Genomic DNA, 23,431 nt, shown 5'->3' on the forward strand with positions numbered 1-23,431 from the left:
CTTTATCTCCTGCAGATATAACTGCAGGTATTTTGTCTCAGGGGAACTATAAATAAAGGTTTCTAACAGGGATGACCTCCCAGGCACACATTGCTACCACGACATTACAGTGCTCCCACATCTTGACACATTTTCTACTGTCCTTCAAGAGTCTGGCTCAAAGACAGGATTTCATTTGCAGCACAGTCAAAAAGTTCATTCCAAATCTCATCTCAAGAAGAGGATAATGTTGACACTGACATAGTTTTATCAAGATATACATTTATTTTTGTCTTCATTAAAGTACCGAACTCTAGATTCATGTCATTATGTACAAATTGGAGCTTATCCTCTTAAATATCTTAAATATTTTATCTTATATAATCTTATATATATCTTAAATATCTTAAATGCTTTGTTTTCTTTTATTTGGGGGCCATAGAGAAAGCATTTAACATGTTATTTTCAAAGTTTCAAAACAACAACAGCAAAAATATAGAATATTTGCAGTATATTAAAATTTCACAATTTTAGGGGATAAACATGTCTTTTTTAATGCTGTGTTTAGGACTGGTCTGCAAGTGACCTTCTCCCTTCATTCTCAATTCTTACATGAAAGAACACAAATATATGAGAAGTTTAATTGAACTCAATGGAAAGACTTGGCAAGGGTCCCCCTTCCCTTCACCCATTTGAAGAAGGTGATTTTTTATGATCAAATCTGTTTGTACTGCAGGAAAAGTATTTATAATAGTATATATCATTATTTTCATTATATTAGTTCAAATATTTCAGTGTAATCCTTAGTCATTCTTTGTGAAAATTACAGCAACAATCATAGGAGGCATGTGCAGAAAGTTAGGACCATATGACATTGTATCATAAGTCTATGTGGTGTTGCCTAGATTTGTTACTAGGCTGAATGCAGCATACAGAAATTTCTGGACCCAGTAGGATACATTTAGTGATTCCTCTCCTTCCTGTATGTCAAAGATTACAAAGACTCATCCTCATAATTTGGTCAAACACCAAAATATGCTTATTTTTATTAGCAAAGCATTTGCTATCCAAATGCAGGTTTAGGGGAAAAGTTCCTTGGAAAGCAGAAGTAAAATAAACATTTAAAATGAGAAGATGCATAAAAACTCCTGATTTATTACAAACAGAAGTACATCTGAATGAGTAGGTATTTGCAATCAAAAGATTTGCCTTCTGGATCCATCCAGAAATGTAGAATTACTGCCTACCTTTTGCCTATGCTTCTGCGTTTGCAGCCCATATCAGATGTTGCAGAGGACTAAGTCATTCGTAGCCTCTGTTCAGTAACACATTTTTTATGACTGCAGATTTCCAAAGTTCCAGTGTGTACGTTATATCTGGAAAGTTTCTCCTTTTTTTTTTTTTCTTTTTTTTTTTTTCCCCTTCCTCCTGAAAATTTCCTTGTCTTTTCAGAAGAAACCAAAGGCACAAAACACTCTCTGAAAACATCAAAACACATTCTGAATAAATTTGGGAATAAAGCAAATTATTGTTTTATTTGTGAACAACAAATAAGCATAAATATCTCCAAACTTATATCAAAATAAGAGCAGCATTTCTTAGAATCTATCTAAAGGCCAGAAATTGCTGGAAAGGGACAGTAATTATTTTGGTTAATAGATACATTGGATCCAGTCACTGATCACTGGATTGGTGATTTGGATAGAGTTATGCCTCCAACTGATTTGATTCCTTCCACATTCACACACAGAGCCACAGTAAAATGTATCCTGCTGGGGTTTTCCATTGCACATCTTAAAAAAAAAAAAAAAAAAAAAAGGAAGAAAGAAAATTACATCAGGGCTTCCTCCACCTTTTCTTCAGATAACTGGTGAACAGATGCAGGACTGCTTCTTGAAGGCGGTCACTGTGGAATACCCATAAAGGAATGAGCCGCAGGACACAGGCCTTTAGAATAATCAAATAACAACAATAGGAAGACAATGGGTTACAGAAACCTCTTGAAAGAAATTAACCAAGTGTTTAGAAAGGTCATAGAAAACATTAAATGCAAAAACTTTTCCTTTATACTTTTAGTACGAATGTTTCTCTTAGAGAGAAATGCTCATTCCTCCCAGTTATCAGTAGATCTTCCTCTCAGTTATCAGTAGATCCGTTCTCTTCCCTGTACTTTTATGCTCATCATTAACAGCTGCCATACGTACATATTTATTTTATTAGCATGTTATCCTAAGGAAATCCAACCTTGAGGATTCCAGAATCAGTCAGAAGAACCTACTGAGTCCAGATAGCCTTGAATCAGTTTTGGGGACCCATTTACAAACTGTCAAATTCAATTACCAGTATTTCATGGGCCAAACATCCAAAAATCTCATCTCCAAAAGTAACATAATCCAGAGATTCACTAACAAACTCTTCTGCCGTCTTTGTAATAAGACCAGGTTTTTGGTGCATGGTCATTGGAGTAGAAACACCATAAGGAGCCACTACCTAAAATAAGAAACATAATAGCAGTGCAATGTCATCAAATATTCACATAAGGCCATTTACATTGAGGAATTTCACTGCATTGGACTAATTATAAAAAATAGTTCCAATGGATTAAGGGACTATATGGAATGCATAAAGGTACTGTAGTGAAATAAGGAAAAATGTTTATAGCTGCATATAGAGAGAAGAGAAAGCTTTGATAGGGTCACTCAACACTTCGCCAAGAAAGCCTGCAAGACACAAGTTTAGGCACCCCAGATAATTTTTGAAAAAGTAGTTGAAACAAAGACAAGTGTGGCGAGATATAGTACCACCTGTATGATAATTCCCTTTGCCCTGTACTCTGCTTGTAGTGCTTTGGAGAAAGTGCATATAAAAGCCTAGAATAAAATAAAATGAAATAACATTAGCATAGGAAACTATGTACTTTCACATACACCTGCAAATATGTTCATACAGAGTCCTTAACAAAAAATGAACAAGAATCATGCAACCAAGCACAGAGAGTGTTGAAAAACCTAGAAATTATCTTTTCAAGATGCGTTTTTTGCTGTTCCACATTAGCTATAGATTAGCAAATAGATTGACTACCTGCATGAGGGAAGATGGAGTATGGCATGGGCCCAAGCCAGACATCAAACAGGTAAGTATTACTGCAGACTGGATTGAAATATTTGTCATATTTATAAAAATGCAAGAGATAAAAATATCTGAGTCCTATAATATTAGCTCTCTTGCATGTGGTTGTCATCTCTGGCTGATATCTACCCTCCTACTCCAAGGTTTACAAGGCAGTTTTTCTTGCAGTAAAAATGGGAGTGAAATACAACTCATGCCTTCAAGGTATACCTTGAAGTATAGCCTATAAATATAAATGATCATAGCCTATAAATATAAATGATCATAGCCTATAAATATAATTTGCAAAATAATATTTGAGCAGTTGTTTGTTTGTTTGTTTGTCTATTTTCAGATTCAGCCTTCAGGGTTTATCTTTCTAAATTTTTCTTCACATCACGAAGATTACACATATACTAACTTACATTGTATAAGATGACTTTCTTATATAAGGATTGATTTTAGAAATATTCTGAAACTTGACAACATTGAATCCCTCCTTTGTAATTACAAGTATAAAAGCTATATTAAGCAGAAAAACTGAGGTTGTTTCCTCAGGCTGAGGCCTTGCAATTTAAACACTAATAGCTTCATGATATTGCATGATACAACAATATGCTGACAAGTAAAATAGCTTCCTTTCAGGGCACTGACAGAATTAGTCGATTTAAAAAGTACTCAGAAATAAAGGTAGCAAATTCTCAAAAAAAAAAAAAAAAAAAAAAAGTCCAAATAGAAAAACTAATATACCATATCACTTAGAAATAATATTAACTAAACTTTTCTAAGGAACAAAAATTGACTGGCTTGAATGTAGTTCAAGTTTTGAGTAATGAGAAACTTATGTTAAAATGAGAAAGAGGAAATGGAAAACTAGAATTTCTTACCAAGAAAAACTAGTTTTTCTTACCAAGCTGAACTTCAGCTATGTTCAAGCAAATATTGTTAGAATTTGAAATAAACCTGATCTGAGTAGATCATTTTTTGGAGTTTCAGTGAAAATCAGGAACTTTTCACTTTGGTAAGGTCTGGGGTTTCAACTCAAAAATTTTATTTTAAAGTGAAATCTAGGAAGTGAGGAAACTCACCAGCCAGCTATGAGGGTTTTTATTCTTGACTCCATAAGCAAAATCTAACACTGCCATGTATCTACAGTTTCAAGCAAGCTAGCTAAGCTAGTCCAGTAAAAGTCACCAGTTCCCTCAGTTAGGACAGACTGTGAGCACTGGTATAACACAATTTAATTAACAGCAAAAATGTTCCTAAGATGAGACATACCTTCAGCTGGATTTCATTTGCATACCTACTCTTGGTTCTCAGCTAGTGCTAATTCACATCACTCCCTTATTTCAGTGGAACAATACATTTATGTCAACTGAAAACCCAGCCCTGTATTGCTGATATAAATTTTTGGGGAAACACTTGAAGAAGAGTTCTTCATAAAGCAATGTGAAAGACTTACCTTAGAAGCTGAGTACATTGTGTATAATGGACAGGGAAAAGTACCCAGACCAGAGGACAGATTTAGAATAAGACCCTTCTGTCTGAAATTGAATTTAAATTGTTACATACAGCATTAGAGTAAAAATCTGCATAAGTGGAATTCAACATTTTCCCCCAAAAGGCAGAGTTCTCTTATAATACTGTAGACTACACTCTCAAAAGACCCTTTTTTTATTTGTTTGTTATTATTAATTTTTTTAGGTGCAATTAAGTCTAATGCAGCTAAGAATAATGGCATAAGTGAAACTTAAATGCCTAGTGCAGTCAGAACCATAGGAATGTTTTATATGCTATTGTACATCTAACAGAGCAAAATTTGCCATCAGAGGAAAGATTTTATGCTCCTAAGTAATTGGTAGGTCCCCTTTGCTCATTAGCCAGCACATTCTTTTTCCTGTTCCATGCATCTGTTGTTTTAGTTTCCCTATTCACAACTCCCTGTAAAAAATCACTAAAACCAATTTATTCCACAACAACCAGGAAAAACAAAACAAAACAAAACAATTAAACAGTGAGAGCTTATTTTGTTGCCAAAACAAAAAGCATGTACTGTCCTCTAAAATGTAGTAGTTAATGTTTTCTAGAAATTTCATTTTAAAACATTAACTTCTGGTTTAAGGATGTGTCTATAATCACATTGTGTTAAAAGGACAAAAGGGATTACAGAGCGGAATTAACCTCTCGGAGGAAATACAGGTATTTCCAGGGCTTTAAAAGTAATATTCCAAGCATGGCTACCTCTTCTGGAAAAATATGACAATATATTCAAATATAGTTGCTTGCCTAATTAGACTCATCACATGCCATTTTATTTCTGCAACATCTGCATGTTTTTGCTGCAAACAGACCAAAATTTTATATTCTCTGTCTCATTCTACAATTGACCAAAAACTTGCAGCACTTCCTGTCATTTATTTGCACAGAACTAACAGCACCAGAAGTAAATCTTACTGATTGTCATACCATAAAGTGCAGAAGTTGATAATGAAAAAGCACAACTAACACTGCATAAAGTGGAGGCAGCAACTAAAACAAATTGAAAGTTCTGAAAAAAAAAATTACCTTGGTTCCATTTGTTTCAAAATTATTTGTGTCATCTGTAAGACAAGTATGTTAAGAATTATAATAAATCTCCCTCATTCCAATTACATTTTTTCATTCATCTTGTTTTATTCACAGTTTCCTATTTGCTTAAGCCTCAGACATTCAGGTACAGTTCAAATAGCTAAAATTTGGAACATTCAAAGTTTTGGAAAATATTTTTGAAAAGCTAATGGACTGTCAATCAGTTGAACTGTCAAAAATTTCAAAGGTTAGTCTCTTAGGCAATGAAAACTTTATGCTTATCTAAAGTTTTTAACAGTATCTGAATTTTATAAATCTTTGGTATTGAATCATAACTGTAAGGAAAAAGTAAACTCCATACTTTTTTTTTGATTTTTTGCTTCTCTCTCTACCTGGATTAGAAATAGCAGAAAATCATGAAAATAAAATCTCTCCTCTCCTCTCCTCTCCTCTCCTCTCCTCTCCTCTCCTCTCCTCTCCTCTCCTCTCCTCTCCTCTCCTCTCCTCTCCTCTCCTCTCCTCTCCTCTCCTCTCCTCTCCTCTCCTCTCCTCTCCTCTCCTCTCCTCTCCTCTCCTCTCCTCTCCTCTCCTCTCCTCTCCTCTCCTCTCCTCTCCTCTCCTCTCCTCTCCTCTCCTCTCCTCTCCTCTCCTCTCCTCTCCTCTCCTCTCCTCTCCTCTCCTCTCCTCTCCTCTCCTCTCCTCTCCTCTCCTCTCCTCTCCTCTCCTCTCCTCTCCTCTCTCCTCTCTCCTCTCCTCCCCTCCCCTCTCTCCTTTCCTGCTACCAGAAGAGCTCTAGGACCATTTTTGATTATAATTATTTAAACATGCATTTCAATTTTCACAACAAATAGAATAATTCTTTCAATTTTTGAAGTGCAATTAAGTCCATTTTTAGGTAAGAAGTTACCTGCTGCCTGTTAATTTGAAGATTATTCTTGATATTAAGCCTAACTCCCTAGGGAATTCATACTCATACTATTGATTCTTTATAAACATACGTGATGTATGAATCTTCACAGGATAAGACTGTGACCTAACTTGTCAAGGGCTGTAACAAAAAGAAAATGAAATATATCATTTAGTTCAGTTCTTGAATGATGCAACTTAATTCAGTCCTTGTTGATTCACTTTTTTTTTTTTTTTTTTTTTTTTTTTTTTTTTTTTTTTTTTTTTTTTTCCCCAGTAGTGTTCTCATGCACAACAGGACTGTAGAAGCAGGGCTGGTTTTGCAAGCTTCATTTTCAGAAAGGGTGACAGCATGGGTCACATTAAATTGAGTGAAGAAGAATTTCCAATTAAAGTGGAAAACACAGGAAAAGTTCCTGCCTTTTCTCAGTGCTGAAAATCCCACTGATATCTGTGGGATACAGGAGTATCAGGCATCCTACTGCAAGAAGAGACGAGCAGCACCCTACCAGCAGTCAAGTCAGGGATGAGGCAGTGGGTGTGAAATTAATGATGATTGGGACCAAGCCACGAGCAACAGTGGTGAGGAGCATGATTTCTTCTTTGTGTTTTGGTGGAAGGTGAATTATTGTGAAGAAATGAAAATGGAATGGTTGGAACACTAAGGGAATGGAATCACCAAGTGGTTGTAACACTAAGGTTGTAGCTGTATCACCAAGCCTTGAGGAAGTGGAAGATATCGATTTTGTGGCACCTATAAGGCTTGAAGTGGTAAGTGGAGGACACCTTGGATCCAGACTGCAAAGGTACAAAACTTTTGGCTGGGTTTGTGAGGCATATATACTCAATATTCAGATATTGCAATCTTCTTTCAACAAATAAATGGAATAAAACTTAGGAGTGGAAAGTCCACCAAACTAGTTTATAAAATAATTTGTTTAAACTGATTGATATTACATGATCTATTATCTGAAGTCATCAAGCAGCACTACAAATCTGGGAGGTAAAGTTTACTAGTCAAAGAAAGGGGAGCATCTGTTGATAATTTTCATGTCATGTTTAGAAAGATATTTGCCAAGGTTGAGATGAACTACAAAGCTCTTGTTCTGCTCTTGTTCATGTTAACATGCTGCTTGCAAACAGTAGAGCAATAGGAATTTCAAAGCATGAAATATTAACTGTTCTTGTAAGGGAAGTAGCCAACCAAAATTAACTCCAAGAGGTAACAATCCTGAATTGGGAGTCAACTCCTGAAGTTTCTCTCCTACACTGATAGAAAAATGTTTTTTGTCTGTTAAAAATGCATGTACAGTACAAAAAGTACAGTACTATAAACCTTCCTGCCTTGTAGATTTTGGTTTTGAAACAAATCTTCTCTTTACCAAAATTGTCATGTTTTTACAAAATGTTTCAGCTACATTTTAATGATGTGCATCAACCAAGAAACAGTGTTAAAACATTCCCAATCAACTGATCAAAGTATTTTGTAGGCAGTAGAATCCAAAAGGGTCCTTAAAATAATGCTGACTTTACAGCCGAAAAAAAAATACCTTTCTGGATAAACTGAATGAAATTAATCAGGAAAATTAATCAGTCACTCTTCTGTGGGACTAATTTTTTTCTAATGAAATAAGTTACAGACTTGCCATGTGTGTGGCACATACCTTTGTAGCAGAAATAATGTTGCAGTTGACAAGGTTCTACAGGAAACAAGAAAACACAAAGTTCATAGATAACCCCAGAGAGTGTGTGGCTTATCTAGATAGCAAAGCTAGCAATTCCAAGTTCCTTACAAAGCAGGGTTGCCTTGGCTTTTCACTGTACCTATTATGTAAGATACTCACAGGCAGGTGAGGAGTGAATTTATTTATTTGTTTGTTTATTTTTACTAATCATGACATCCAAATCTGCCTTGCATCCCTTTGATTAAGTGCATTCTGTTTTGCCCAGACAAGCAGACAAGTCTTTGGACATGGCAAAACCTGGGATCGTGGTGTCCCAGAAGTGGCTGTACCAGCAAACCTAGCTAGATGCATACCAAAGGACACCCAAATTACAAAGATGCCAGGCTCCCATTGGCAGAAATAGCACCATTTTAACAAGCCATCTACACACCATAAGCACTGCCGTGTAGAGGTATCATCCCACAGCCAGCAGGCAAACACAAGCTGTAGCAGCAGCAGAGGTGCCATCACATCGCTGTGACACTGCGGGAAGAGCCAGCATGGGGATCTCTGGTTTGTAACAGTTGTTGACAAATTGACTGAATGGATCCTGGGGCAAGGTTTAGCAAGAAATACACTTGGAAGCTGTTTATTTCATGGTTAATACTGTACGGGTAAACAACAATAAGGCAAAGAATCAAGTCCACAATTCTGTCAAACTGTTCTAAGTGTGTAAATTAATCCCTCCCCCCAAAGTAAACCATGTTTAAGCAAGGTTTATTTTTTTATTTTCCCACAGATCAAATCAACGGTGTCTCAAAGAAATAACTTTTTATACTAATAACAGAAATGCTCTGGCTGGCCCCCATGACATTACGTAAGAGCAGTGAGACAGAGAGGCTGCTGATCTCTGCTGTGGCCAGGCCAGCTCTTATATTGCTAGGTGTCTGCGGCAATTTAGTTAAACTATACCATTCTTTTTCTTGTGCAAGCTCTTCTGAACATTAAAAACACATCAGGAGATGCTCCATCAGGCCTAGTAGTTTTCCCACACAACTGAACACTTAAATATCCACTGATTGTAGTAGGGACAGAATCTGTCCCTTGTTAAGAAGAATTACGGTGCATAATTGTTATATTGGAAATAGAAAACCATGGAGTAATCCTACCTCGTCTACGTCTGGTGCATTAAGGAAACGGCACGGGAGAGGATTATGAAGCATTCCAACATTGTTAACTAATCAAAGGAAACATAATGATAAGAACCACATCTGGATAAAGTGCGCAGTTCAGATAGTTAAACAAATGGCTTCTCCTCAAGACTGAGTTTTTAAGCTGTACATGAACAGAAATGCTGCTTCATCAGCGTTCGTTCAGCAAGCATCAAGTTTTACTCTTAATGAAGTCATCAGTACTGGTTGGTATAGACTACAGGGAACAAAAAAACAATCTGCTGTACAGTTTAGGGGGGTTGTTTGTTTCTTCTGTTGTTGTTCTGCTTGTTTGTTTCACTACTAAAAGGATAATTTTGTTAACCAATATATATATATATATATTTCTTTTTTTCTATGTGGATCATACCAATTAGCATTAGCCACAGGTTTGTTTCAGATTGAATATGAGAATTGCACACAGCTGTAAAACAACCCACAGAGAAAATGGATTCCTTGAGGCCAAAGAGGGAAGCAGTCACTCCACAAGCTGGGTGTTGCACATGAAGTGGCAGAAAAGGTTTCACAGTAAAAGAAGCCACTATACAGAGAAATGGGAAATGCTTGGAGAATCTTAATTCACTTTTAAAACTTGTTGGAGATAATTAATGCTAAATGCGTTAGGCAGTTGTGTGCTTGGTTTCACATGTTGGCCAACAAGTTGTTATGACACACATCATTTATACAATTCTCTGCTTAATGCACTGCAGCCATAAAACACTCTTTAATTAACAGACCTTAATGACTCACCCAAAACACCAATTTCCAAGCCTTGCAGGCCTTTTTCAATGTTCTCGTATACTGAATTTTTAGTGAAATCAGCTTGTATAACCTTCACCTTTTGACCTGTGGCCTGCTCTGAAATTAAGAAGAAAAAAAAAATATAACATTCCTTTGCGTTTACCCGGAGAGAGGGAGAACTGTAATTCAGTAATAAGAGCGATAATGAGATATATCATTTAATAATTCCCACTTAGATTTTTTTTCAACTTTCTGTTTTTTAAAAGAATTGCAACACAAGCAAAACACTCTCACTGGTTACTGTTGGTTTTGGGGAAATATCCTGGGAAATAGGATGAATTTATGCCCTGAAATCAATGGAAATTCCCTCACAAAATCTAAACAGCATTTAGTCCTTCAGCAAGAGGAAAAAAAAAAGGGGGGGGATGGTGGGGAGGAAATAAACAATATAGAACTTCTTCCCCTGGTTGTCATAATATTTATAAAAGAACACTGTCAGCATACATTAGACAAGTGAATGTGGGTGCCAGATCCTTGACATAAGCACAGTTTTGCAGAATTGTTTTAAAGTGTTTTCATATATGAGATGAACATTTTAACAAGCAACACTCATTTTTGTCTTGTAGGAGGAGGGGAGAAGAGGACTTGTGATGCCATATTTTCTGCATCTTTTTCTCCCAATTCCTCTCCTGTTTCTACTTTTGCACCTTTGTGGACTGAATCTTAGGATGTTGCTGGACTAAAAGACATTTAAAGGAAGTTGGAGCTTAAATTTTGCAAGGTCAATTTACACAGAAGGGAAAGGGAAATGTGTATGATTTTTCCAGTATCATTGCTATGCAGGAGTGGAGCCCAGCTGTACATTACCATTTTTCTCAGCAGTTGATTTATTACTGTCCATATTTTCAACGAAGTTTCATGAGGAAAAGAGGTAGAGGCTCTTATTTACTCATTTTTAAAGGCAAGGTTCTCCTTCAAAGGGGCCCAGTAAGGTCTTTTCTAACTAGTTGTTCACATTGTAAATTCTTGCTACTAAACCTGCTTTCAAGTTTTATGGGCAACCTGAAATCCAGATGAAGTTTGCTGAAAAAAGTGACAAGTGAATCTTGGAAATGTCATTAGATGATCGGGTTGCAGACTCACTTCAAGCACCAGGAGGAATTCAGGTGAACATGGATGGCAGAAAATCTGCTTTGAGTCTTGCTTGGGAAACTGCCCGAATTTGCTTGGAGCTTGGTTTTGTCATATAGGCAACAGAGAGTGCTCCTTTGAATAGGAATTGCTCACCAATTTTTACTCTCAAGTCGTGCCTCACCTCTCTGTGTCCGTTCAGATTTAGGAAAAGGCCTCAGAACACCTTGGGCCAGCGAGCCTGGCAGGAAGCCCGTTTGGACTTTGAGTCCAGCAAGCCAGTTTGCAGCCACACTGGGCCTGCATTAGAGGATGGATTAAAGGGATGCCATTCCCAGGCTGATCCCTCCTTGCCCCTCAATGTACTGCAAGTCTCAAACACCTCACACTACCAAAGCAACAGAATCAGTCTGAGGAAACAGCAGATGCTCCGACTCCAGATGTGAAAAGCAGGCTGCATCTTCTGTGTGATTTTCAAGGACATCTGTCTCCATGACAGGGGCAAGGAGGATGCAATGCCCTTTCTCTTGCCTTCTTTCCAAGCTGCAGTTGTGTGCATGAAAAGGATGAAACACCCTTTGAACCTTCAACCTATAAAAGCAACTCTAGTGGCAAATGACCCCCTAGTAGACCCAAACTGGGGGAACGGTGCAGCTACAAAGAATAAGGACATTGTGAGTGTAAATGGAGTGAAGAGAAAGAACAGAGCAACAGCTGGAGCAGACACCTACGGTGACCTGATGATTGAAGAGCTCTATAAACAAAACAAGATGGTCTTCAGAAGTGTAGTGATGCTGTGGCCATCTTTCTTGCGGGCAACAAGAAGGGCAGCCAAAACTACGGCAGCATAAAAATTAGGATCAAACAAACCATTTGGCCTTTCTCTGCATCCCCTTGTCTGCACACAAATGCACTGCTGCAACCAGCACTCACAGCCAACAAACAAAGTACTCCAGATGGCTTTACTCTGTCTCACTTAAGAATAAAGCAACACATATATATATATATAAAATAAATAAATAAAATAAATCTATCATGCTTATAAATGAATTATCCAGGGATAGCTCTTTAGGAAATGATAACAAGTCTATATAGGAGAAAGACAAAAAATATTTTCCAAGTATCTTCTGTATCTCCCTCTCTGTGACAAAGATTTACATTAGTCTTTGAAGACCAAAACTACTCCAACTCTTTTTCAAAGTCCTAAATGTGCCAGAAGCAAAGAACCTAGGTTTTTAAACATCAGAATAGGTTATTCCCTTAAAAAAAAAAAAAAAAAAAAAAAAGAGAGATAGAGAAAAAAAAAAAAAAAAACCAGGAAAATTAAAAACCTGAGTTGTATTGTTTCATCTGATGTGTTACAAAATGTATCATTAAACTAACTAAACATCATCTAACTCCTTCTGACCTCAGACCACTTGGGAATCCTACTTGTCAGATAGGATAACACGCTGCCTCTTGAAATTTACTAAGAAGAGAATAAATCTGGCAGAAGCATGAAGTTGGTTAGAACATGAAGGCTGCCAGAAACTCTCCCTTTCTGTTTGGAGAGTTAGGAAGATCTTCAGGAAACCCAAGGTAGCAAAATGAATACCTGAGTTACACACAAATTGATCTGTGTAGCAATAGGAGACACTTTTGAAGTGCTATAACAAAATCTGAACATGCAATAGAAGCATTCAGGCTTCATGTTCAGCAGAAATTTGCAGAGAGAAGAGCAAAACAAGATGTTACTTAAACAACAAAAAGAAGCTAAAAAAATATGACGGGAGAAATATTAGAAGTTCTGTAAAATTATAAATTTCAAGCTCTGGCTACATTTCTGGCTACATTTTGATTGTCTTTTAAAGAAATGTATCTCCTCAGAAATATAATAAACCTCAGTTTCAAAAATAACAGGAAAACAGAGAAGAAACAAAGAGAATTAAGATAAAAATAGAACTGCAATAGATGATAGAAGATACAAGAGAACATGAACTCAGTGAGCAACAAAGAAAAAAAGCCTTGGGAATTACTATTAGTCAGTAGAGCACTCAGAAATATTGGTCAAGGCCCTGAGGTGCTCTGTTATGTAGCAGTAGTAGTGTGCATTGGGAAATCAGCCTTAAGCAGTCACGCTTTACCCCAAGTGATCAGCAAGACAAAACAGGTATGCTTAACCACCTTTAATGGAGAAGGAAGGATGTGCCAAGGGAGGTTTTTTTTTTGCTAATAAAAACCCTCAGTGATCTCAGCTTATTACCTGCTTAGCTATTGCAGCCAGCTCTGGAAGGAGAGGTGAAGGACACAGTGTAGTACTGGGGACAGCTAGACACAGCTAGCACCTTTACCAGACTTAGTGGGAGTGAGGTTTTTTTTGCTGCTTTATTCTAAAGCAGCAGATGTGATTTCTGCAGGGAAAGTCTGATAAACTACTCACCTAATCAATAAATCCAAATTCATAACCTGTATGTTCAGCAGTCTCAGATGATGTAGCTGTACTTCCAACTGCATTCTGAGGATCAAACACTTTCTTTCTTTAAATGCAAACTTGTTTCTTCATATCTATAAATATATATATGTATATATCTACATGTATAGATAGATAGATAGATAGATAGATAGATAGATAGATAGATAGATAGATAGATACCTTTTTGTGGCTAATATATTAATGTGTTACAGAGGTGTCTTTTTGTAGTTGTTGTTTGGCATGATTTAACAGCTGAACAACTACAGGCCCTGGTCTTATAAACCAATTCTAGGGTTATAACTTCTCTATCAGGATCTAGCTTTCTTTGTACAGCTTGCTTAGGAAGTGTAAGAAGACAAATAAGAAGGAGTACATCCAATAGCATTCCATCATATCTAATCTCCTGATCGATGGCTTTACAACCACAACAGTAAACATATTAAATAAGCAGTATATCTGGTGCAGTGGATATCTCCATCTGCCCTCACAAGACTTACTTTTTATCTTTTATCTCATGTTCTGGAAAAGCCATCCTGTCCATTGGGGTGGAAATCTGGCTTTTGGTTCCAGTGCAGAATGGTTTTTCTGCTTGTGGATTTCTGTCTGCTGCAAGCTTCATTTCTGAGAGCTGCTCTCAGACGTCCCTACAATCCACAGGGCTGTTTGAAAGCCAGCTAGTGAGACCTCTGGAATTACCCTTGTTAACATCCTTTCGTTTATATTATTCAGTGTCTGAATGGAATTCTACAGTACAATTACGCAAATAATGTCATCAGGTTGAGAAGGGAGTCAAGTCGTCTAGTTACTGTGTCCAACTCATCGGAAAAAGATACACAGTCTCGCTGTTAAGCAAAAGGAAACATGAGCAATGTGCACAGTCCTACGACATATTTACGTAGCGTGAGATAATTTTTGTGTCTCTATCTCTCTGTGCCTTAATCTCCTTGCATGTTAGTTCAGGGTAGAGATAACTGCTTGCAGTAAGACACTGCTTGTTTAAGATGCTTAGAAGAAAAACAAAAAAAAAAAGCCAATGAGAGTTATAGAATTTAGAAAACAGTAAAAGCATTCTGTTAAGTTTCTGCTTCATTTTTGGTTTGCATTGTTTACTTACTTACATAAAATCACAGTAAATTTAACTCTTCTTCCTTTCCAATAACTGTTTAGTTTAATTACAGTAAAGGCTGAGTCTGCAAATTGAAATCAGAGGAGCCATTCCAAAGCTTTAACCTAAGTACACATCCAGAGCTCCCTGCTGATTTTTTATTTTTTTTTATCCATGCGTTAGATCAGATGCTCTCTGCTTGTCATCACCATATCTTCCTCTTCTTCCTTTTGTTTGTGACATCTACTAGTTGTTACGCACCCACTTCCAGCCTGACACAATAAGACATGAGTCACTCTGGGCATGAGCCAAAACCCACTGAAAACAATGGAAAGATCTCACTGAGAGCTGCCACTAATTTCAGCAAACTTTATGGAAAACAAAACTTTGTGGTGCCCACTGGCACAGGGTGGGCTGCCACACTGGTGCCTTCCAGGACAGGGCAGGTCTTTGGCTGGGTGCTGCTGTAGGGTTCAGCACTGCGCGGCCTTGCCAGGAAGGCAGACAGGGGGATAATGGAGAGAAAAATTAGAAGCCCAATTAGAAATAGAAGCCCAATCAATCCCTTGCTTCAGCAGGAGGAGCTCCCGAAGCTTCCCTAGGAGATGGACTGCATGCTCGGCAGATGAGTGCCCCAAACCTGATGTGCTGCTGCAGCCAGGTGCCCCGCCTGCCTAAGGGAAGGGCTGTAAACCTCCGAGTGACACATGCTTAGCACAGGAGCCTGCAAATCAAGGAGCACGGTGGATGGAAGCCATGTATAGAAGAAGAGACTGTGGGAAAAATAACTGTGATTAACACAATCTCTAAAGTTAATGGAGGATATAAACTCACTTGACTCCTATAGAAATCCTAACTGTCAATCTTAATGTATTTAAACAAGCCATTCCCCAGGGCAAATGGTTTATCCACTTTGCAGGAAAGAAAGGGAACATTAATTCTAAAGATGAACTATTTAACTGCATTATCAAAAGCCAAATGGAACTTGTAAATCTTAAAAGGAAAAAAAAAAAAGACAACAGCTACAATGATTTCATTTCTGCTCCTCCTTCGCTATATTCCAAGAACTAGTCTAAAGGCAATCTTTCCTGAGCAAAAACTGGTTCATAGATGATTCAGACAAATCTAGCACAACATCTGCCTTGCCTGTACTTATAGAATTTAAACTCAGGTGAATAAAGGTTTTAAGCCAGTAGAGAACCTACAGTCATGTTTTTTTGTTTGGTTGGTTTTTTTATGTGTCTAATCCATTGCACTGTTTGAATTACAGCATGTACATTTAACGTAGTCCATGACTACAAGGGTTCAAAAAACAAAGTGATATCAAACAAAGTATCTGTTATATTGCATCAATACTTGGGGCTCAATCTGTAGCAATACCAGGGGCCCACCCATAGTGGAAACAGACCTCCAGGTTCCTGCCAAGCCAGCCTACTAAACAGGAAAGTAAGTTTGAGATGAATGCTTACCGATTTCAGCAGCTACTCTCTGCAGTTTTTCAAGAGTTCTGCTTATCATAACCACATTTAATCCACGTTTTGCCAGCTGCAAGAGGAGAATATAAAAGTTGTCAGAAAACAATATTGACAAGATTTCTTTTAGAAGATATTTTTTCTAGTTTTACAACAAAAAAAATTACAGATTTACTTAATTGTTTTCAGTCACTTATCACCTGCCTAATGGGTAAGCAATGGATACTGAAAACAGGTCAAAAAATTAATTTGGATTCTAATAGTCTGTGATTTGGATTCTAGTAGTCTCCTGTATAATCTTGGACCATTATGAGAAAAACACACTGGACAGTAATGAAAAGTCAATACATACCAAAAAATAAATGACCCTAGCCTGTTTCAAGTGAGTGAATATTCACAGGGAATGAAGACAACATGACATTTCTCAGAAAAACATTAGGAAACAAATATGTTGATGACACCATCTTTGATCCTCACATTTTGCTTTTAATCTTGAGGAAGTACACTGAGCACATTGAACTGAAGAATCAAGAGTTTGCAGGGATACGGACTTATTCATATGTACTTAATAGAAATAAAATCTCACACAGGACAGATGGATAAATTTTGTTTCTTTCATTAGATACAGACTTAAAAAACAAACAAACAAACAAACAAAAGTGAAAAAGTCCAGTAAGTCCACACATAAAAATTGAAAATACAGTCACACAAAGGTACATCCACAAAGATATTGGCAAGAGTTGAAGTTTACAGCTGTGAACAACACATAACACAGTAGTCCATAGTCAGTTTGGTCTTACCATGTGCAGAACAAATAGGGAAGGGTATTCTCCCATTTTCCCTAGGCCTCCCATTCCCATCAGCTAAAGAGTTTTAGGCAGAACCTGAGAGAAAAATATGCCCTCAGCTTGTGAAACTAAGGTATTAACAAGCAGCAGTTGAAGAGAGTTGTGTGCACAAAGAAACGAAAGATAGAGCTGAAACCAGAAAAAAAAAAATAGCCATGGGAGCAAGGAGAAAGAGAGTTAAATCAGTCGGCACAAAAGATAAAGCCAACTTCATCTGAAAGTACCATGTTTGCTTAGACCAAGAAACTAACTGGCAAAGCCCACACACTGAAGACCCATTCATTTCTGTCGCTGACTCCCTGCAATGCACTCTCCTTAAACCTATTTGAGGGAAGCAGATTGTCCTACTGAGCTCTTCTGAAACAATGAAAAGAATGTTAAGGAATAAGGACCTTTGTTTAAAAATTCACTACATTGAGAGTACGAGGGGCAGACTGTCTATTAAATGTATAAGCCACGACCATTTGCATTTTCAGCACAAAGACCACGCACAATCCTGAGCTTTCGGAGACCCTCTCACATAATTGTCCTGTGCTCCAAGGAGACATGCAGAGGCTCAGACGCTCTGGAGTTTCGAAAGCTTATTTTAAGGGCTCTATTTGAGGTACTCAGGAAGAGAACGTTAATTGTCTTCACACTGGTGAATTTCCCTTTGTCCACATGAGCTTTGCTCAAGCTGTTTCCTATCCACTTGAAAGCAACGGAGACATGGTCCCTGCTTTTGTGGTCACTTATTCCTACCTGTCACTTGGGGGTGCTTGGATGGGGATTGTTTTGATTTTTTTGAGCATTTAGACTCCAGACCAAATATCAGATGTGTCATACACAAAATAAAATTAAAGCTCTGTCTCACTGGGCTTCTCAACATCATCTCAGCTATATCTCTCTGTGCTTTGTTTGGAGGAAAAATCCCTCCTAATAAATAAATAAATAATGATACCCACTGCTAAGACTGTGTTGTATTTTAGCCAAAAGCATATATACTTGTGGCAAACAAAATCACAAACTGGCAGGTGAGAGGACTCACCTCTGCTTTTTGTATACCAGACTAACCAGAAGCAAAAGGTTGTGGCAACCATTTCTCAAGGCAAAAATGGTTGCACACCTGCCTTGCCTAGTCTTTTATTTTTGCCCCCTGACCCACATAGAAAGCGCACATTCTCTTCAGAAATCAGTTTCATGGGACATTTTAATGACCATACGTGATTCAAAAACACCCCCGAGGCAAACAAAATGAATTGTATTTAGGAAAAAAAAAAAAAAAAAAAAAAAAAAAAAAAAAAAAGTGGAATTTCTTGGCCATCCACGGCAGTTTTAACACAGCCACATTGCAAACGAAAGTAACGTCTAGCGCAGACTTCCTTAGCGCGAAGCATCTTCCCGGCGCCGCACCACGCAGACCTGCTGGGTGAGGAAACCCTGACTCCCAGTGGCAAAGGGACGAAATGCTCCCGGCCCTCTGAGGCTGCCGATATGCGGGAGCAGTATTGCAGCCTGCAGCCACAGACATTTATGGTATCTCAGCCTTTGGAAGTGGGATTAATGTTAAAGGGAGATCTGATGGGATCTGCGTTCTGGTATCGCACAAAAACACTGTTAAAAAGCTTAAGCCCACACTAATTCATGTGAAGTCACTCTGTATTTTCCAGCACGCTTTTGCAGCTACAGTCTGAAGTAAATCTTCCAGCAAATGAAATTTTCAGACAATAAAGCTTCACACGAGGCACGACAGTGTTTTAGATTCAAACTGTATCTGCAGCTATACTGACAGATTGGTTATAGTCTACACGGATCATTAGACATAATAATTTAAAATCCTTGATAATAATTCTGTGCACACCTACCATAACTTTCTACTAATCTTAAAAGATTTTCTCTCTTCCCCAGGACCACACTGATATGGCCTCAGTGTTTCACCTATTTTCTTCCCTTGCTTGGGAATCAGGCCTGAAGGATCCCTATGATTCAAATCCTTCAACCCATTTTGGTCCAGCAGGCCAAGACAGGGCAGATGATTCTGCAAGCTTTCTGCTAGTTCTGCACCTACACAACACAACTGGATCAGCAGTATTTCAAGGAATAAATCCAGGATCGACTTGAGAAATTAGACTGCATATTCAACTGGAACAGAAAAACTCAGATCTTATTTAGCTTTTATTATACTGTTGGTAATATTGCATAGGATTTCAGGAAATAGGACAAAGGTTTGAGATTTCAAAAAAGGCTGCATTAATAAATGAATGCAAGGCCTTTCTCAAAATCATAGAACCATAGAATGGCCTGGGTTGAAATGGTGTGCTAAACATTGATTTAGATACCTTTAGATTTATAAGCATGTTATTAAATATTAATAATTACAAAAAAAAAAAAAAGTAAAAGGTGACCACATCAGTCCCCAAAATCCTTCTTGTGTCCTGCCATAAGATAAGTGTGCAGAGGTGAAACTGTAAATGTCAGAATATGGAATGGCCTTGGCTATACAAACAGGATATTTGAGGTGCTAAGCCAGGAGGAGATCCTAAAGCACTTCTGTTGCTGTTACATCAGGAAAACAGAGCTAACAAGCCTGTACCAGTACCTGAAGTGCTAACAAGTGAGTGGAGATGTCAAGGATCTCTCAGACATGACAGCCTGAGACAGAAACCTGGCTTTTGGAAAAATTATTGCAAACTAGATCCAAAAGCCAGCTCTTTGACATCACAGCAGTCAGTTTAAGGGATGGGGTCTGTATGTTCACAAAGGCCAGTCCTTCAAAATCACCCTGACATGTCAGAAGTACAGTCAGAGCCTTCTCAGAAGCCTGGAATTTCATGCAGGAGAGGATAAGCTCAAGGTGTGCCTGCCTGCCAACACAAGCTTAGAAACCTAAAGGGACAATAATTTGCTCTGAAAAATCTGTGTCCTGGCATTAACAAAGCAGTATTCTGAGACCTCACAGCTGCCTGGCTGCTCACACAGACCCAGACAGCTCTTGAGCTTAATGGATTTCGCAGAGGCCTGTATCTGTCTATAAACCTCGGAAACAAGGGTTCTGACCCAGTAAATACTGTAACCATTGCCTGAACTTCTATCTCCTGGGCTGTACTCACGAGCACCAACTCGAGTTTCCACCGGAAACACTGAGCAGAGAAAGCCACATCACACTAGTCTTCCAAAACGTGAAGACTGCTCTCCTCAGCCACCTGTACCACAGGAGCCTGAGCCCCTATGTTAGTTTGTAACTTGTTATCAGCCCACGTCTCAAGGAAATTCATCACTTGTTGCTGCAGCACAAACTCAGAGGAAGAGACGCTGTGGCCCCGCGGCCCACAGACAAGATGTGGGCCTCTCCATCGGCCCACAATACCAACGGGACCTGTTCCAGCAGAACATCAGAGAACTTTGTACTCCGACGTCAGATCAGCAGACAGCAGCACTGAGCCAGGAACTCCAAAGGCACACAGACACTAAAACAGCAGGTTTGGGTTTATTTATCCACAAGCCACACACAAGCGTGTGCTTTGACCTCAGCCAGCGAGATGATGTGCCAAACTATGAGCTCATGTGGTGTGGGCTTGGGATCTGCCCCACAGCGCAGTAGCTGACCACAGCTTCAATCAAAGAGACCACCTGGGGAGGAAGGTACGTCTCAGCAAGGATCAAGATGGCTCTCAGTCATCACACAAAAGCCAAAAATAATGAACAAATGTTCCACAGAATCTTGCCAGTTCCAGCCAAGAACTGTTTTTTTCAAGAAAAGACAGTAGTTATTTTATACTTTCTCATGATTCGCATGCCATGAATGGCCTTTTAAATGGGATTTACTGTTGTATAACCCATATGACACAAAGAAGGCAGAACAAAAACAGAGAATCCGATCTAGACACTCTCAGGTGCCTGCAAACTTCACATGGTTGAAATATCACCAGGTGCTCCCATACGGGGTTAGTTCAGTAAGCTGCATCTGCAGACCCTTGCCATTTGCTCAGCATTACGGCAGCTCAGTCAATAGACAGAAGGTAGCATTTTCCCTTCGCTTCCACAGGAGAGCATGTGATCTTTATCACAACTATGACAGATATTAAACTACAAATATTAAACTATACATAGATATATACACAACACCTGGTATCTTTGTGCTTCCTACATTCAACACCCTTTCAAAAGTACTTATTGTATTGCCACCCCCAGTAATCAAAATCAGGTGATTAAAGTAAATAATGCATAAGCTGGCTTTAAAAAATCCAACCTACTAAATCAAAGGCAAATGTGTTTTCCCATTAAAGATTTTTTTTTTATATAATGTATCACATCAGAAGGCATCACATCTGATCTAAGCTCTCACATATTAAAGGCTACTAATTTTCATCCTGTTGTCTCAGCTCTGAAGACAGTAACTTCTGGATGTTTCAACTTCAAGGTTGCCTTGTCACCAGTTATGTGTGATATCAGTGAAGTGAAATGTAGTGGCTGCACAACAGCACAGAGCTGTTTGTGGCTCTCTCCTTCCTCCTCCTACAGACTCATGAAGCTACCAATGCTTAATCAAATCATATATATTTCATTATATTTTCCATAATTTGTAGTTCATTTTCATTTGCATAGAGTTATCCTTTATTATTTCAGATATGACTCTCAGACTTTTCTTTGCAACTGTGAAGGCTAACAAAATACATTTTTTATTTTTAATGCTGGACAACCTCAGTGAAAGACAAAAAGCACATTAGCTGTGAAACTGGGATTAAAAAGGGATAACCTAGGAGACTTCCCACTCTGGATAGACTACACAAAATCTTTTGGATTATTCAGTGTTTCCATTTTATTTCTTTGGACTGATGAGACCAGTAAGGCATGAATGACTTTCCTCTGAAATGCAACACCAGTTTCCTTGCAGAACTTGATTAATGTTATTCTGCACATACAGAGGGGAAGGATTAGTACTGGGTTTGTCACACTGGCTTTGAATCCTAGAATTTTGTTAGTAACTTGTGGAGACTGGTACAGGGTAGCAATTGCCATTTTGTTAAAATAAAAATTAAGTGTATGTAATCTATCTTACCTCAAATGAATACGCTTTTCCAAGCCCATCTCCTGCTCCTGTGACCACTGGAGGAAGTAAAAAGAAGAGGGATTATGTTTGTTGCTCTACTGTAGGTTGTTCTTTCTTGAATTTGTTAAACTTACTGTTCTGCATTTCTTGAACATTACCAAAATGCTTCTAGTAAAGCACAGAATCAATTCTCTCCCCCTTCACCCCTCCCCCACTTAATCCCTTGTGACTTGACTTTTTCATCTTTTTGTTACTTCACTTAGCATTTTTTGTCTTCAGAGCAAATCCCTCCTCGGAGTAACCTATGCAGTAGCTAGCTATTATTCAATGAGGAAACACTCATCAGCAAGTCCGTTTCCTATGAGATGGTAGAGTTGTCTTCTGTACACATATTTTTATGTGTTCCGTTTTGCAGCTTTTTAGCTTGTATGTCTGTGGCAGTACAGCAGAAGACAAGGAGTAACCAGTGACTGAAGCTGATACTAGTGGCTGAAGTGATACTTTTCTCATGCAAGAATTCTGTCTGCAAGGAAAATCTTAACCATCTATAAAATACTCTTCTCCCAGAGCTTTCTGACTCACAGTTTACCTTTGGATTTAGTGTCACTGGGAAAGCAAACAAGCCTTGGCTTTTGTAAAGCATCCTGATCTTTAAATATTATGCAAGCAAGTAAAAAGAGGAACTATAGAAAGAACAAGTTTATCACCTTTCTTATCAAGAAAGAAATAAGTAAAGTAGGCAAGCACTGAAGCAATTCTGACATACACCTCATAAGTTTTCAAAGCAAAATTAAAAATGGGTCAGTGTCTAAAAAAAACGTGGATTAAGAACTTCTAAATTGCAAAAGAAACTGGGAGTGCAAGGTGAATTTGAACAGCTGAGATCACTGCCAACAGAAGAGCTATTACCTTCTTATTTCACAAAGAACAGAGGTGAGGAGGCAGTGGATTTTTACCTTCCTAGTAGGCCTGAAGGTGAAAAGCAAGCACCCACTGGAAAAGAAGCTTCCAACTTTCATTCTCACAATTCTCAGGAGCTCATGTGCCACGTGATACAGCAAATCAGTCAGGTCTAATTAACGTTACTAGCCTGAGAAACCTTAGTGTTTGTAGAAGGACAGAGCACGCAAGGTCCACCAAAGGAAATGAGAGTCTCTCAGCCTTCAACAGAAGCAGGATTTTACACAGAGGGTTCCAGACAGTGCTCCTCACCACAC

At 38.3% G+C, this 23,431-nt stretch overlaps 1 protein-coding gene across 1 annotated transcript; it reads right to left on the reverse strand.

The window, feature by feature from the left end:
• Nucleotides 1-1,401: 1,401 nt before the first annotated feature.
• HSD17B3 (hydroxysteroid 17-beta dehydrogenase 3) lies at nucleotides 1,402-22,304 on the reverse strand. Its single transcript, XM_082784380.1, has 10 exons — nucleotides 22,224-22,304; nucleotides 16,335-16,410; nucleotides 10,187-10,294; nucleotides 9,395-9,462; nucleotides 8,226-8,261; nucleotides 5,653-5,687; nucleotides 4,550-4,631; nucleotides 2,784-2,849; nucleotides 2,320-2,469; nucleotides 1,402-1,926 (listed from the first exon to the last, which is right to left on the reverse strand). The coding sequence occupies exons 2-10, from the start codon at nucleotides 16,381-16,383 to the stop codon at nucleotides 1,816-1,818; spliced, it is 705 nt and encodes a 234-aa protein (XP_082640506.1). The 5' UTR covers nucleotides 16,384-16,410; nucleotides 22,224-22,304; the 3' UTR covers nucleotides 1,402-1,815.
• Nucleotides 22,305-23,431: the final 1,127 nt, after the last annotated feature.

This window comes from Aythya marila (assembly GCF_965140915.1).
Source record: "Aythya marila genome assembly, chromosome: Z".
Taxonomy (NCBI): Eukaryota; Metazoa; Chordata; class Aves; order Anseriformes; family Anatidae; genus Aythya; species Aythya marila.

What these genes read in the sequence shown, in the direction of transcription:
- HSD17B3 (XM_082784380.1), bottom strand. Translation starts at nt 16,383, where the DNA reads ATGATAAGCAGAACTCTTGAAAAACTGCAGAGAGTAGCTGCTGAAATC. An exon ending in ACATTATTTCTGCTACAAAG is followed by an intron (nt 5,688 to 8,225) that starts GTATGTGCCACA and finishes CTTGTCTTACAG; the next exon opens with ATGACACAAATAATTTTGAA. An exon ending in GTTTGGCCCATGAAATACTG is followed by an intron (nt 1,927 to 2,319) that starts GTAATTGAATTT and finishes ATTATTCTAAAG; the next exon opens with GCCTGTGTCCTGCGGCTCAT.